Here is a 16,758-nt window from a genome sequence, read left to right on the forward strand (position 1 = left end):
ACCAACTACCGCAATGTAATAGGTCACTGCTGTAACTTCCTGTTTCTTCGCTAGTCACCTTTTCTTGTTGTAGCTCCCCAAATGCCTCATATTCGAGGAATACAAATTACATAACGCACACGTTTAATTGTTTTAATGTATTTTGTTTCCTAGCGCCTAATAAACTGTTGATGCAGCGACGTTTTTTTTAACTAAACTTATTTGTGCCCGTGTACCAATTTTACCGATTATTAATCTTTGTATGCAATCACGTTACACTGTACCCTACGGGCTATTCATTTTAAATTTTAATTCATTTTTTTAAAATTAGTATTTCTTACAAGGAAACGCTAATTGCATTTTAGAATTGCCATTTTCTGTGTAAACGTTTTATAGATTTAAAGATTTAACAGCCTTCAGTGATTTATTTGAAATCATTAAAATTCCTGTTTTGTTTTGTTTTTTCCATTGTTGGAGGTCGCCTGACAAAATATATATACTGTGCAGTATAATAATAAAAAATGTCGTGTCAGTTTAAGGGTAAAATACACGTTTAAACATTTAAAAAATGCATTATATCTGCTACATCTCAGGTGTAAAACTCAGGTAAGGGCCAGATCGGACCCTCCATGACATTTTATGTGGCCCCGAGAAAGCTTGCCACAATTTCTATCCTCGACTTATGTACAAAACGAGTTACCCATCATAAAAACTATAATAATCAAATGCAGGGGCAATTATTAGGGTTGCAGTGCGGCTCCGCTTCCGGCCAGCGGACATCATGGCTACCAATATGTTTTCTGCGTTTTGTCAAATCTGTTAACTTGTTTTAAACGGCAACATTCCACCCACATCCCAAAAAACATGCGGGGTAGGTTAATTCTTCTTTTCCTTTCGGCTTGTCCCTTTAGGGGTCGCCACAGCGCGTCATTCTTTTCCATGTAAGCCTACCTCCTCTGCCATCATGTCTTCCCTCTATGTGCCCTGCGATTGGCTGGCGACCAGTTCAGGGTGTACCCCGCCTCTCGCCCGAAGATTGATGGTATAGGCTCCAGCACGCCCGCGAACCTAGTGAGAATAAGCAGTACGGAAGATGAACGAATGAATGAATGAATGAATGGGAAAGTCTCACAGGCACCTTATGCTGACATTGACTCAGAATCTCCACTAGAGGTCAGTGGTGTCCACATGTGCACATACAACATACAGTGCTAGGGGAAAAAAACATTACCTATGACCTTTTTTGTTAGTTTTCTTTTCTTTTTTTATTACCATTTTTCATTTACTGCTAATATTTCCTTTAAATGACATTATTTGTAATGTGAAATTTGGGACCTGTCTGTAGTTTGTAGAATAAAACAAATGCTCTTTTTACTGAAACAAAATCTGAGAAATTGATCATTTTGCAGTGACCTAATTTCTTTCCAGGGCTCTCTGGTCATTTGATTGTGTTTCTCACCTTTGTTTTATTGATATATTTGCACTCAAATTAAATGTTTGCGTATGTCTTTGTGACAGATTGTGAGGTTGCAACAGACTTATCCGAGTTTACCAAGTAAGATCAAGTCAATGCAGTTTTACAGCTTTGACACGTTGCTGCTTGCATCAATACTTTTACTGCAGTGTGGTTACATGCACCAACTAACTCGCATAGTTTCAAAGCAAAACAACAGAAACGAAACCCAAATTCTATAGAGGTGCAAATCCAGAATGAGTCAAGCAGACAGACTAAGGCTATGCTGTGTTCTTATGGGGTTCCCAGTAGCCATGTCTCAGTCAAGAACAATATGTATGGCTTGTTCAGGACTGGTGCGCTGTTACTTTTTTCAGCCCAATTCCAAAATATAGTGGTGCCTTCAAATACGAGTGAACCGATTTGTGAGTCTTGCCAGATACGAGCTGCCGTTCTGCTGATTTTCTGTTTTGACTTACGATCAAACACTTCACAACAAGAAGCACTTTGGCAGACAGTCAACAAGTCTCCAAAATGAGTCTTCAAGCTGTTCATTGCCACTTCCAAGTAAAGTTTACTGTTTAAGAGAATTACATTTTGTGTATTTAAGACAACCACATAATTTTGCCTCTAAAATCTACCACCTTAACGCGAACACATAAAAACGGCTTAAACAGGCTAACGGATAGCATTGGTGATATTTGAACACAAACGGTTGGGCAACACATACAAAGAGATATTATAACAATACTCACAGGAATATATTATTTTTCCTTGGCGAAGAATGACGAATATGATTTAGGCTTACTGAGGACCTGAGACAATCTCCATTTATAGTATATCCATATTTCTGTAGAATGCTACCCCCAGGTGGCCAAAACACGTTGTCTATTGAATGAAAGCAAAACATGATCACGTTTGTCTGTTCCTTCTGCTTCTGACCTCGAGTTTTGCTACTTTGTTTCCTGGTGCCTGTGGCTGTTGGGGATTCTGCTACAAAGACAGTGAAGTGTGTTTCCCTGTCCCGATCTCTGTGAATTGGGAATTAAGGCAACAATCTGGTGTGAGCATTCCTGACCAGCTATCTGTGGATTTCGGAGTATTACATGACTTTGGCCCAAGACTACGGTGGCCCTGAAGTGCAAAACACAAAACAATAAGGACGCACAATAGCAAATTAAAAAAACTCCCGATGATCCTACGCCCATGGCGCCCAAAACAGGGCCGAGTTGAGTGACCAGACAAAGACGGCTCACACCAATGGACCGAGGTTTCTCTTGCCCAGATGTGGGACACCGGGGCCCCCTTCTGGAGCCAGGCCTGAGGGTTGGTGCTTGAAGGCGAGCGCCTGGTGGCTGGGACCGCACCCATGGGGCCCGGCCGGGCACAGCCCGAAAAGGCAACGTAGGTCCCCCTTCCCCTGTGGGAGGGGCCAAAGGGTACGGGTCGGTACCGAGCTGGGTGGCGGCTGAAGGCAGGGACCTTGGCGGTCTGATCCCCGGCTACAGAAGCTGGCTCTAGAGACGTGGAATGTCATCTCTCTGGCAGGGAAAAAACGCCCGAGCTGCTGTGTGAGGTTGAGAAGTTCCGACTTGATATAGTCGGGATCACCTCCACGCACAGTTTGTACTCCGGTAACAGTTCTCTTGAGAGGGGTTGGACTCTTTTCCACTCTGGAGTGACCCACGGTGCTGCTGGGGGACTTCAAAGCTCCCGTGGACAATGACAGTGAGACCTGGAGGGGCATGAGCGGGAAGAACGGCCACCGACCAGAACTGGAGTGGTGTTCTGTTATTGGACTTCTCTGCTTGCCATGGATTATTCATAACGAACACCATGTTCGGACATAAGGGTGTCCACATGTGCAATTGACACCAGGACACCATAGGCCGCAGTTCAGTGATCGACTTTGTGATCCTATCATCGGACTTGAGGTCATGTCTTGTTACACTCAGGTGAAGAGAGTGGTGGCGCTGTCAACCGATCACCACCTGGTGGTGAGTGAGCGCCTTTGGTGGGGGAAGATGCCGGTCCGACCTGGGAGACCCAAACTTATTGGAAGGGCCTGTTGGGAACGTCTGGCAGAGTCTCCTGTCAGAAGGAGCTTCACCTCCCAACTCCGACAGAACTTTGCCGATGTCCCTGGGGAGGCGGGGTACATTGAGTCCGAGTGGACCATGTTCAGTGTCTCCATTGTTGACGCTGTTGATTGGAGCTGTGGCTGTAAGGTTGTCGGTGCCTGTCATGGCGGCAATTCCAAACCCGTTGGTGGACACCAACAGTGAGGGATGCCGTCAAGCTGAAGAAGGGGTCCTATCGGGCCGTTTTGGCCGTGGGACTCCGGAGGCAGCTAATGGGTACCGGCTGGACAAGCAGAACGCAGCTTTGGTGAAACAACGGGCATGGGAAGAGTTCGGCGAGGCCATAGAGAACGACTTCTGGACGGCTTCGAGGAAATTCTGGTCCACCATCCGGCATCTCAGGAGGGGAAAGCACCGTCAACACTGTGTATAGTGGGGGCGCTGCTGAACTCAACTCAGGACGTTGTGGGTGGGTGGGCCGAATACTTCAAAGACCTCCTCAATTCCACCTACATGCCTTCCCATGAGGAAGCAGAGTCCGGGGACTAATTCTGGACACAGCCACATCCCCACTTATAAGAGGGGCATGCACCCTTGTGCAACCACATTATCCCAGTTAGTTCTACTTCCCCTCTCGATATTCCCCCCCGCCCCCCAAATGATTTGTACAGGATATATGTCAAATTATGGAGGAAAAAGTTTTGTTGTTTTATCATGGTCTAATTTTTTATGTATCACCAAAACTTGGCATTTCAACAGTGTTGTGTAGACTTTTATTTTCACTGTACAGCTACGGGCATGATCGCGGAAGGAATTAAACGCTGAAGTCAAGGTACCATATTACAGTGTAGACCACTGGTGTCAAGCTCAAGGCCTAGCCAGATATGGCCCACTACATCATTTTACCCGATGTGGCCCGTGAAAGCAAATCATGTGTGTCAACTTTCATGATTCTTGCTAAAATCTCTATCAACATTTGTAACTTTCATATTTAATACATATTGTTGAGACAGCTGAACAAACTAATAATTGTCCTTGAATTCTGATTTCAATTATTGCATTATATGATGAAGCGATTTACCATTTATATGGTTTCACAGTCGTAACGACCCACTGAAGGCAACCGGTAACTCCAATGTGGCCGGTGAAAGAAAATGAGTTTGACGCAGCTGGTATGTACTTTTTTGTGACATTCTGTTTGTTTGGTGATGTGCCATATTTTTCTACAGTGTATCATGTAAAATATGTGCCTTGGCTCAATAAAGGTTGGGGAAACTCCGTTGTAAAGCGAAGCAGCAAATTCCCCTCAAGCAGAACGTGAATGGAGCACAATGGAGGGCACGAACGCCCCCCAGCCACCGGGCCCGCCCACGCCCCCCCACTCCTCGGTCACGAGAGCCCGTGTGACGTCACACTACAGAGGCGGCCAGCAGCCTTGTGTGTGGAGGGAGGGAGGGGGAGGGGGAGGGGGAGGGGGGCGCCAACAGCCCCAACAGCCCCAACTTTGAATGTATGCCGGCCCAGTGTGTCGCTCGGTCCGCCCGCACTGTTTTCGTCTGCTTTCTCTGCATCCTCCCACTCGAGCGGCGGCAGAACAACGACTCGCTGTTCGCTCGCTAATCCGCCTTTTGGCTCCTAAAAAGAGAATTCCGCGACTCCATAAAAAAAAAAAAAAAAAAAAAGAAAACAAGAAAGGGTAAGTAGATGCATTGAATCGTGAATGAAATGAATCGCACGGAATTCGGACGTTCGTTCAAATTGTTTGCTGCAGTCTCGTACTCGTCAAGTGGTTCGGTCGCGGAGATGCACGCTACTTTAGTCTTATTCGCCTTCCAATGGGAAACTCTTCGTTTACAACTCTTAGCTGGCAGAATACAAAAGGAAGTTAACTTTAACCGGCTTGTGGATTCTTGGGAGTACATAGATCTGCAAATATGTTCATAATCAGATAAGAGGGTCAAACGATCGGTGTGCAGTCTGTTTCGAGTAACATTGTTACATTATCAATTGTCACACAAGTACAAGACGTTAACCGGTGAAGTAAAGCAATCCATCTTTGTGTATGCACTGCTAACATCAACTTGATGCATAGTTCCCTTTAGCATTCTTAACTGTCATACAAGTTTAAAAAGAAGTTAACCTCTTTATATTAATAGGTAATAAGCAAATTGACTTAATGCATATTGCTTTTAATCTAGGGATGCAAACGGGTGGAAAATTCCTTGTAAATTTCTGTAAAGTTTTAATTTCAATGGAAAGTCAAGCTGGGGAATTTTGGAAATATTCCAAATTGGAAACTTTCCATAGGAACTATGACATTTTAGGAATTCATTCCCTTAAAGTCCCATTCATTCCCACAGCTAAATTAGAACTCTGAATTTTGCAATTCTAGTTTGAATATGGCGGCGCAGTGGACAACTAGTCAGCACATCTATCTGCCTCACAGTTCTGAGGACCCAGGTTCAAATCCGGCCTCCCTCGTGTGGAGTTTGCATGTTCTCCCCGTGCCTGTGTGGGTTTTCTCCAGGTGCTCCGGTTTCCTCCCAAATCCCAAAAACGTGTGGTAGGTTAATTGAAGACTAACTTGCCCGTAGGTGTGAATGTGAGTGCAAATGGTTGTTTGTCTATGTGTCCCCTGCGATTGGCTGGCGACCAGTACAAGGTGTACCCCGCCTCCCACCCAAAGATAGCTGGGATAGGCTCCAGCACGCCCGCGATCCTAGTGAGGATGAGCGGTACGGAAAATGGATGGATGGTTTGAACATTGTGTACAAAGAAGTCACCAGGTGAAGTACAGCAATTCATTTGTGTACTCACCGCTAACGTTGATTTCATTCGTAGTGTGTTTTAGCATACACATCTGTCAAACAAGTGTAAAAAGTAAAAGGTGAAAGCAAGTCGACTTTATGCATAGTGCGTTTAAACTTTCATAACTGTCACACAAGTGCTATACAGTCAAAAGTTCTCCAGTGAAGTAAAGCAATACATTGTGTACACTTCATTATTATTATTTACTTACTGTTGCCATATTGTATTGAGATGCATGCACTCACTTTCGAACATTGCAACTATTTTTTCCCAAAAAGTTTAATTGCCGCTAAGAAACAGACAATAAGCAGAATCCTTTTCACGTTGTTTCCCAAATGACAAGAAAGGAGTGCAGTGGAAGGCAATCACAGAGTCAATCGTGCGGAACATTTCCAAAACATGGTGCCCATGTATACGCTGGAGAAGCAGAGACATGACAAACCTTTGACCTGATGTATGTGGTTCCAAGCTGCAAATATTTTGCCAAGGTCGCCTTGCCTCACCTGTAAAACGCTACATAAGCGCGTGAGAAAGCTGGGGTGCAGAGTTACTGTCGTACATATGGACTAGCCGAGCCATGCAGTTTGACATTTCATTTATGATGTTAAATTATTTAAAATGTTAATTCATCAAGAGTCCTGTTTACACACATTACATGTTTTGAGTAAAGGGAAGAATTTCCAAGAGGAAGTATTCTTTATTTTTCTTGATTTTATTATAAGGGCATATCACCCAGCTTTACTTTACAGCCATATTTTTCCATATAAAACCTCTAATATATAAAAATATGTGGTCCCCAACATCAATGTGTGTCTGCTCCTCTAATACGCAATAAAATGCGACCATATTCTCCCCCAGCATTAATTTAAAGAGCCAAACACTGGCAGGTAACTTACATTCAAATAGCCGAGCATTGCACACATGCTTGAAATACAAGCAGCTGCAGGAGAGCCTGGAAACATAATGAAGTAGCCTCGTTACAAGGATGCAATGCTCACCGGGATACTTTCAGAGGTAAATCATGGACAAGGTCATCTCGGCCAAGAAAAAAATGGCGCTTGCTTGAGGGAACTCAGGCAGAAATACAGTTGCCAGACATCCTGAAGGGTTTGGAGGTGATTTAAAACATCGGAGGAAACCATAGAAAGCTGGAAACCATTTGCAGGGAGGTTCAAATTAGAATAGCATGTGCTTTGTCTACTTCGGAATTGCCTGTTGCTTGGGGAATAAGTCAAATGTAAAAGTGGGATCAAATTTAAAATGTTGATTTACTTCGGTGCTGCTGGACACCTCAAATTAAAAGATATGTTCGAGAAACAACCTTTCAAACGAGTCGGTGCTTCAACATCTGTGTGTCCCCCCAACCCCTCTCCCTTCTTCCAGCTGGAAGTGAGCAAGCAACTACATGGACTACTAGACCGAACATGAAGAGCCTTAAAGCCAAGTTCAGGAAAACCGATGTAAGTAGTAAAACACATGCTCGTGACTAAGAAAGAAGTGCGCGTACACGCGTGCCCACATGGCGGAGGTCTTTGGTGCACGTCTTTGGCAGCTGTGGATGATTTATGGCAGCCTCTCTTGACCTCTGAGCTGCACAAATGATTGATATTTAAGAAAAACAAAAGTAAACCAAACAGTTTTGAATCATAGTATGAGTATAATCCATTTAGCCCCCCCCCCCCACATCCCTAGCCCCTTGTGTGCTTCTTGAAAACAGAAAACACATGGGAAAAGCTCAGTGTGACATGGTATGCTTTGACATCTTTAATTGGCAGTGCCATGAGAAAGGTAGCTCTTCGAGAAAAATAAGGTCACAGTCAGGAGATGAGGTCGAGAAGCCATGATTGATGGCGTTGGAGCGGTGTGAAACAAAAACGCAGCAGAAACCATACTTCTCTGATAGTTACTCACTTAAGAGGACCACAGTGTGGGAATGCTGGGCTAAATTCCAGCAAAGGCCACAATTCCGCAGTTCTCTACTTGCACATTTCACCCTGCAGATGATTAATCCATCTTTTGGCAAGAATGCATCTGTCTCTGCCTCGCAGTCTAACTTATTGAACACTCACAGGAAGTGAGGCGTCTCCACTTGTCTGACTCATCCGCTGTCATCGTGGTGTTGACGGCAACAGTGCTAAACAGCAAACAGGAAAAGTCTGGAAGTTCCTGGTTAACTTGGATTCTCAAAGGAAGTTTACGAAGTAGAGGATTGGTGAATGGAGTCAAGAATGTTTACAGCGTGTGGTTGGGTAATGTGATGAGCACAATAGAAATGAAGAGTCATCTTTTCTAGGGTTGTCCTATTCGGTGGAGTAATTTTCCACCTTGACTTAGTCATGACCAGAGGTGGGTAAAGTAGCCAAATATTGTACTCAAGTACTATTAATTTATAATAATAAGACTCAAGTAAAAGTCAAAAGTAGTCCTCCAAATATTTACTTGAGTAAGAAAGTACTTAGTGAAAAAACTACTCAACTAAAGAATAACTAATGAGTAACTTCCATTCATCCATCCATTTCCTACGCCGCTTATCCTCACTAGGGTCGCGGGTATGCTGGAGCCTATCCCAGCTAACTGCCGCCAGGAGGCGGGTTATACCCTGAACTGGTTTCCAGCCAATAGCATGGCACTTATAAAGAAACAACCATTCACACTGACATACCTACCGAGAATTTAGAGTCTTCAATCAACCTACTATGCATGTTTTTGGGATGTGGGAGGAAACCGGAGTACCCGGAGAAAACCCACGCAGGCACGCTCCTCAGAACTGTGAGGCAGATGTGCTAACCAGTCAGCTACCGTGCCACTATTTATTTATTTGTTTGTTTGTTTATTTATATTGGAGTCCACACAGGTGGAACGGTGGACGACTGGTTAGAGTGTCTGCCTCACAGTTCTGAGGAGCAGGGTTCAATCCCCGGCCCCGCCTGTGTGGAGTTTGCATGTTCTCCCCGTGACTGTGTGTGTTTTCTCCGGGCACTGCGGTTTCCTCCCACATCTCAAAAACATGCATGCTAGGTTAATTGACAACTCTAAATTGCCTGTAGGTGTGACTGTGAGTGTGAATGGTTGTTTGTTTGTATGTGCCCTGCGATTGGCTGGCAACCAGTTCAGGGTGTACCCCGCCTCCTGCCCGATGATAGCTGGGATAGGCTCCAGCACGCCCGCGACCCTAGTGAGGAGAAGCGGCTCAGAAAATGGATGGATGGATGGAGTCCACACACACTTGGCACTGTCCAAAAACCAAACCGAAAAGCCCTACAGAAACTTTATTTGCTTTATTCACTTAAATGACTGAATGAAGAAGCTGGTTTCTGACTTATTGATAGTGTGTGTGTGTGTGTGTGTGTGTGTGTGAGAGCGAGAGAGCGTGTGCCAGAGAGAGAGAGAGAGAGAGAGAGAGAGAGCAACTACTTACCGCAAGGTGTTTTGTTTTCTCAAATTAGAAGTGGGCTGAAGTATCCATGTTTGGGCAGTCATAATTTAAGACTACACTGCATGACAAAGCTGTTGTTTTTCGGAGTCTGCAACGTAAACACTCGCATGGCTTTTTTCCCCCCAAAATGAGTGACTTTGATTGTCCCACGAAGGCTTTGTGTACGGTCATGTGACTGCCTTGTGCCGTCTGATTGGTGAGTTGGAGTCTAATGACACTAGTAATCACGTTGGATTGGCGTAACGACACGATGATGAAGTCTAAAAATATATCGCACACGCAATAATGAACAAATAAAAGTAGCGAGCGGCATGTCGATCATTGTAATGGAGTAAAAGTATCGATTCTTCTTCACATAAATCCATCCATCCATTTTCTGAGCCGCTTCTCCTCACTAGGGTCGCGGGCGTGCTGGAGCCTATCCCAGCTGTCATCGGGCAGGAGGCGGGGTACACCCCGAACTGGTTGCCAGCCAATCGCAGGGCACATACAAACAAACAACCATTCGCACTCACAGTCATGCCTACGGGCAATTTAGAGTCTCCAATTAATGCATGTTTTTGGGAAGTGGGAGGAAACCGGAGTGCCCGGAGAAAACCCACGCAGGCACGGGGAGAACATGCAAACTCCACCAAGGCGGGGCCGGGGATGGAACCCGGGTCCTCAGAACTGTGAGACTGACGCTCTAACCAGTCGTCCACCGTGCCGCCCTTCACATAAATACTCAAGTAAAACTAAAATGTATGTTACATTCAAACTACTATGATAAGTACAATTTATCCAAAATGTTACTTGAGTAAATGTAACAAAGTAAATGTAGCGCGTTACTACCCACCTCTGGTCATGACATCCATTTCAAAACTCCTCTGTGGAATATCTAATGTACAGCGGAGGTATTCCCATACTGCAAATAATCCAAATGACGTTCTCTCAATCCCCTCCGGTCTAGATAAACATGAGCTCCATAACGGTGGAACCCGCCAAGGTTGAAGGCAAGCTGTTTGTCAAAACCTCTGATTTGTTCAGATTCATTTCCAGTATTTTCTCATAGGAAATCATGTAAATGAAATTCATCCATTGCACCGTTAAAGACTGGCTATAAAGGAAGGGATGCACCGAAACTGGTGCCAATACTGTACATCTGTACTCTTACTCTGACTCATAAAAATGCATGTCATATACATTATATAGTATTCTGTCGACCCTGAGTATACAGTTTACAGTTGAGCAAATGGTAAACAGTTCTTCAAAAAGAGTCAAAGTGTGTTTGCTTCGTGCTGTTTATAGACACTCCTGTTGAAGTTTACTGTAAAACTAAACACACAATAAATAGAATTACACACGTCGTATATTCAAACAAGCACATATTTCTTCTTACAAATGGCTTCATCTCCGCTCCCTTAATACTATAACACATTAGGCAAAACAAAGTATAAACCTTTAAAGGTCCCCTTCCAGTCATTTCTTTCTTTTTATGTGTTGGACGACTGGTTAGCACATCTGCTTCAAAGTTCTAAGGACACGGGTTAAAAACTGGCCTCGCCTATGTGAAGTTTGCATGTTCTCCCTGTGCCTGCGTGGGTTTTCTCTGGGTACTCCGGTTTCCTTCCACATCCCCAAAACTTGCATGGTAGGTGGATTGAAGACTCTTAAGTTGTCCAAAGGTGTGAATAGGAGTGTAAATGGTTGTTGGTTTATATGTGTCCTGCGATTGGCTGGCGACCAGTTCAGGGTGTACCCCAACTCTCGCTCAAAGATAGCTGGGATAGGCTCCAGCACGCCCGCAACCCTAGTGAAGATAAGCGGTATGGAAAATGAATGAATTAATCTTTAATGCCCTTTCATCAGGTTTGCAAGATTATTTGGATTGGAAATGCCCAGAATGTCCCTTTTCAAGATATTCTTGTTGGTAGAGTTTTAACATAAAAATACATTTTTTATTGAAATTTTAACATAAAACACAATAATAACAATAATAATATCAAGTGTTATACTTATTGAAATTAAATTTATTCTGTATATAATATTAAATGTTTTTTTTTAAACACAATATTTGATTGCATGGAAAAGGTGTGTTACATTTGATTAAAACTTTTGTCATGTTCAATAAAAGTTTGTATTTTTGAACAATAGTTGAGTAAAATAAAAGACATTTTCATCAAAATTGCAAGGCATAGTCTTGTGTCAGTATGCAGCAACGGCATGTACCGTAATTTCTCTTGTAAAATGGGCATTTTTTTTCCCCCCAAAAATTGTCAAGTGCGCATTAGGGTAAAATGAAAAACATATGAGCACAACTGTGTTTTCTCATTTACTAAATAAAAGTAGGGCTGTCAATTTCAAAACAAGAGCAAGTCAACAACAAGAAAGTATTCAAATAACTTCAGAATAATTCTATGAAAAAAAACTAACAAAATACAGATAATACTTCATGTTTTGATCATATGGGTAGAAGCAAAATCATGCATTGTAAAAATCCATTATACATAGATAGAAGGGTTTTTCCAGAATTTTGAGGTCAATTTTGGGGGTGCGTATTATACACGAGAAATTACGGTGCTCAAATATAAGTACTTGGACACATACAGTATCAATACATAAAACTTTATGAACTGTACAGATAATGTTAATTTAAAAAAAAGTACTACTCAACATTTGCTGACGCATAGCATGCCGAGCAGTGGAAAGTGATGCTTGCTATCAATCGATTGATCGCTTGATACAGAATATAATTTTTTTTTAAACATTATTAAGAGTCTTAAGTATAAAAAGCTAATTGCTTTGTAAGAAACCTAAAACTACACACCCTCAGATGAGATGTGACAGACTGTGTAGACAAGAGGGAGGATGGTGGAATGAAGTCAACTTTGTGCGTCATGCTTTTTAACATTCTTAACTGTCATGCAATTATAAAAAATAATTTAACCGCCCTACAGCTAAAGTTGTTTGCTCATCCTTAAATTTGACAATGTGTGGCAGAGGGTGCATTACTGCTTGTGCTTGCGAGGTGAACCTCTTCATTAGGACTAAACACAGCTCGTGTTTATTCCATTTTACTTTTATTGATATCAACTTGTTTATTCATATTGTATTGAGCAGCCTAGACATAGATTTGTCATTCTCACTGGCAAAACACGTGAAGTTAACATTTAGTTGCTCACCGAGCTGAAGCCTCGAGATATGTTGATGCTTTGCTTGAGGGTGGTTCTGAAGACTTTAGATGCCTATTTTTCCGGAAATATTTGGGTCAAATTCCACATTGCATGATTTTAGGGGCATTTGAATTTGGGGGCTCCACTGTACAATGGTCCATTCAGAAGCACCATTTTCCTAGCAGTCATGTTTTTTTGTGTGTGTAGCAATAGTTGATCTTAAGTCATGGATAAGCTAATGAAGGGAAACTATCAGAGCGGCCTCTGCTTTCTTTACAAGATACATTTCCAATTAAAATGATTTTAGTTCATAAATATTTTTAAATTCCATTACTGTAAAATTAAATAAATTGAGGTACAATGCCCTAAAGGTTAGCACATCTGCCTCATAGTTCTGGGGTTTGGGGTTCAAACCTTGGCACTGGCCTTCCTGTTTACAGTTTTCATGTTCTTCCCATGCTCGTGTGGGTTTTCCGCAGGTACTGCAGCTTCCTACCATATTCCAAAAATATGCATGTTAGGTTTATTGAAGACTAAATTGTTCATAGGCATGAATGTGAGTGTGAGTGCTTGTTTGTCTATATGTGCAATGCAATTAGCTGCTAACCAGTCCAGGGTGTAACAACACCATAGAAACACCATACCCACATTGAAGCATCAGCATCATGCGTTGGGGCATTTTCTATTAAAGTGGAACTGCGGCTTTGGTCAAGGTGGAGGGAATGATGAACAATTCAAAAGACTAGTCAGTGTTAGCACAAAACCTGGAGGCCTCTGCTAGAAAGCAAAAAGTCAAGGAAAGCCTACTAGAACAACTGAAAAAATATTTGGACTTATTCAAAGGCACTTTAAATGATGACAGGTATGTGCTGACTCCAATTTAACATGAATTTGAAAGTGATTGATTCATTCTGAACATACCGACATACCAGTTAGTAGAGGGTGTGCACAGTTAGATTTTATAAAAAAAAAAAAAAACTGCAAAAAAGAAACAAAAATCTATTATATTTCAATTGGGTTATACAGGTTATACGTCACATTTGAAATGATATATCTTACTGTAATTTTTTTACATTACAAAAACCTGGCATTAGAGCAGAGGTGTGTAGAATGTTTATATCTACTGTTCATCTTCCTGATCAAATGAGATTCTATACAAAATAAGAATGTCAACTTTTTTTCTTAACATTTTTTGTATTGATTATTGTGACTGTAGTTTGCAATAGTGTGATGCAGTGGAGTTCTACGAGACTAGTTTTGTGTGTTCTTGTAAATTACATTCCACATGATGTTACAAAGTATGTGGAAACAGAGCTCTAGGGGAATGGAATCGATATAAAATTTGACAGACGTCCTTGGTATTTCTTGCAAACCCAAATATGAATCACTGTGATTTTGGCTGGGCATACAGCCCGATGCAAGTAAATGATTGCTAATTCAGTCTGCTATGTGGGAGAGAACAACCACGTTCATTGTTCAGAAAAACGTCGCGTTTGGTGTTGAGCTCTGCGAGGTCTCAGCAGTGGACTGTGTCAATCTGACCTTTTTGTACCAGCCTTAAAAAAAACTGTATTTACAAGAAGAGGTGTACATTGTCTGAGATGGATGCTTTGTAAGCATGTTGCCCATCTTCACTGCTACGTCAGCCAGTTGTAGGCACTGAGAGGAGAAAAAGACGAGTCGGGATTTTAAGGTTGCTTAGAAACACGAGCAAAGCCGTTTGCACTTGTGTGTGTCTTTGCACACATCACTCCCACATTCTATTGAGCACTTTGATTGGCCTACTTTCGTTCTTCCTTTCACACTCTGTATCACTGTCCATTGCTTTGCATTCAATTAAAAGAAACGCAAAGATGAAAACTTTTCCCCCTCCAACTGTTAGCATGCTTTGCACAACTGTTGGATTAAAACAAATGGTGGTCATTAAGTTATGTCAAAAAGAATGTTACATTGTTTAAACCATGCAGCCAAAAGTCATTCCATTGCTCCTCATACCGACCACAATAGAATTAAAATACCTCCCTGGTTCTATTTTGGGTTTTGGTTGTCAGTGACAGTTTACCAAGGAATGTTCTCCCCCAAAGCCAGTCCTTTATTTTCAGTTTTATGATTTAACACAAAGCTAATTCTTTTTTTTTTTTTTTTTTTTTACAAATGTTTTTTTTTTTTTTTTTTTTTACTTATGTTGCTTTATCATACTTGGTCATGCAAGGTCAACATGAGTCAGAGTCTGGTAGACTGTAATGTGTTTGTCTTTACGTTTGTGTGTGTGTGTACTACACTTTGTGTTTTTTTTTGTGTGGATTATGTGGGCTACTCAACTGTAAAATGTGTATAATAAGGTGTTTGTGTGTGTGCATGTGTGTGTATGTTAGGGCAACCAGACATGTAATCTGGGTTTATGGGAAAAAGGTTTGACAAACAGCCACAATGAGACAAACACATGAACAATCACACGGCAGAAATCATAATGGCAAATTGCTATTTTCTGGTAATACATTCTAAAAATGACTCTCATAGAGTCATGTTCACAAATATAGCGGAAGCTTTTAGGTCAAAGCCATTCTGGGATATTATATATATTTTTGGGGGGGTTGAAGCTATTTTTCTTTCCTCATGCAAACCTTTATTAACTAGAGAGGCAATGTCTCTAGTAATAGTTCAACATTCTTAACGTTCAGAAAAGTGTAATAAGAATTTAACATCTGTACAGCAAGAAAATCACTTACCCTTGTACCGCCACAATGTTGCATTGCTTTTCCTCCATCACAATAACCCACAATCAAGTGCATTTCTAGTGTGCTACTCTGTCAGAACTTGTCAACAGCAAGCTGTTCGGATTTTGATGCTACTGTGACATCACAGTCAAGTTAATTGAAATAATACCACCCTCACTCTGACCTTCTACAACTATGACTTGGCAGCTCGGACGGAGAAGATCTGCCTTTTTCTTTTTTCAGAATCGACAGCCGGACAACACGAAAACACTATCAGATGAGAGCCGAAGTGTTGTTGAATGAACAGATTAGCATTAGATTCTGAGACTCGGCACATAAACATACTACTTGTATGAAAGCCGGTAATTTTCATAGACTATAGCCTTCACATTCAGGCCCGTTATTCCTTTTAACATGAACTATTTTGCACACACTCGCGCGTAATACATGCAACTTTTTGTTGTATTCTGTGTATATGCTATTGTTGATAATAGTGCCTCGCACAGCCCTGCGTATATTGTCACGACTTAAAAACTGCTCCCACAGCTTCCAGTCTAGGTAGGATTAAACCCCCACTAAAAACCGCTCTAACTTCCATGTACAGTACATCATATCCACAATGTGCTTGCAGAGACACAAACACACATTTAATTGACGCACGGATTACATCTCCTCTCACTCCACACATCTGTTCCATGGCGTCAATTAATCCGGATGGAGGGGGGGTTGGACATAGCACGGGAACCTGATTGAACATGTCAAAATTTTTGCTGCGATTCCGCAATATACATCATCTAATTTTAGCTGTGTAAATATTGCAGGAATGGTGAGCTCCTTATCAGGCGTGGTGGAATGTCTGCTGTGTTAAATACAGCGGCACTGCCCAAGCACTCAGTCGCATGCTGTTCATCTGAAAACATTTCTACAGAATCCTTTGTGCACTGTGGGGATAAAAGCATTTAATTACACTGTTCACGGGGTATAGTACATTTTGTGGAACTATAGACCACATAGATTGAATTCCTTGCGAAGCAAAAAAATGTCAATCTTAACATTTTGGCGGCTTAATCCTTCAGATGTTGACGATTTCCTATACAGCTGAAGCGTCTCTCTGGTAGGGAATGTTTTATTT

General features: G+C 42.0%; 1 protein-coding gene across 5 annotated transcripts in view; it reads left to right on the plus strand.

Moving 5' to 3' along the window:
* Positions 1 to 4,980: 4,980 nt before the first annotated feature.
* Positions 4,981 to 16,758, plus strand: part of rai14 (retinoic acid induced 14) — a 46,943-nt gene continuing 35,165 nt past the window's right edge. For 4 of the 5 annotated variants that reach the window (XM_061698695.1, XM_061698697.1, XM_061698696.1 and 1 more), the window contains exons 1-2: positions 5,218 to 6,076; positions 7,705 to 7,781. In XM_061698695.1, coding sequence (XP_061554679.1) covers positions 6,007 to 6,076; positions 7,705 to 7,781 — 147 coding nt within the window. In that variant the 5' untranslated portion in view covers positions 5,218 to 6,006. The other variant, XM_061698698.1, reaches the window with a different exon arrangement.

Source organism: Phycodurus eques, chromosome 15, assembly GCF_024500275.1.
Source record: "Phycodurus eques isolate BA_2022a chromosome 15, UOR_Pequ_1.1, whole genome shotgun sequence".
Classification (NCBI taxonomy): domain Eukaryota; kingdom Metazoa; phylum Chordata; class Actinopteri; order Syngnathiformes; family Syngnathidae; genus Phycodurus; species Phycodurus eques.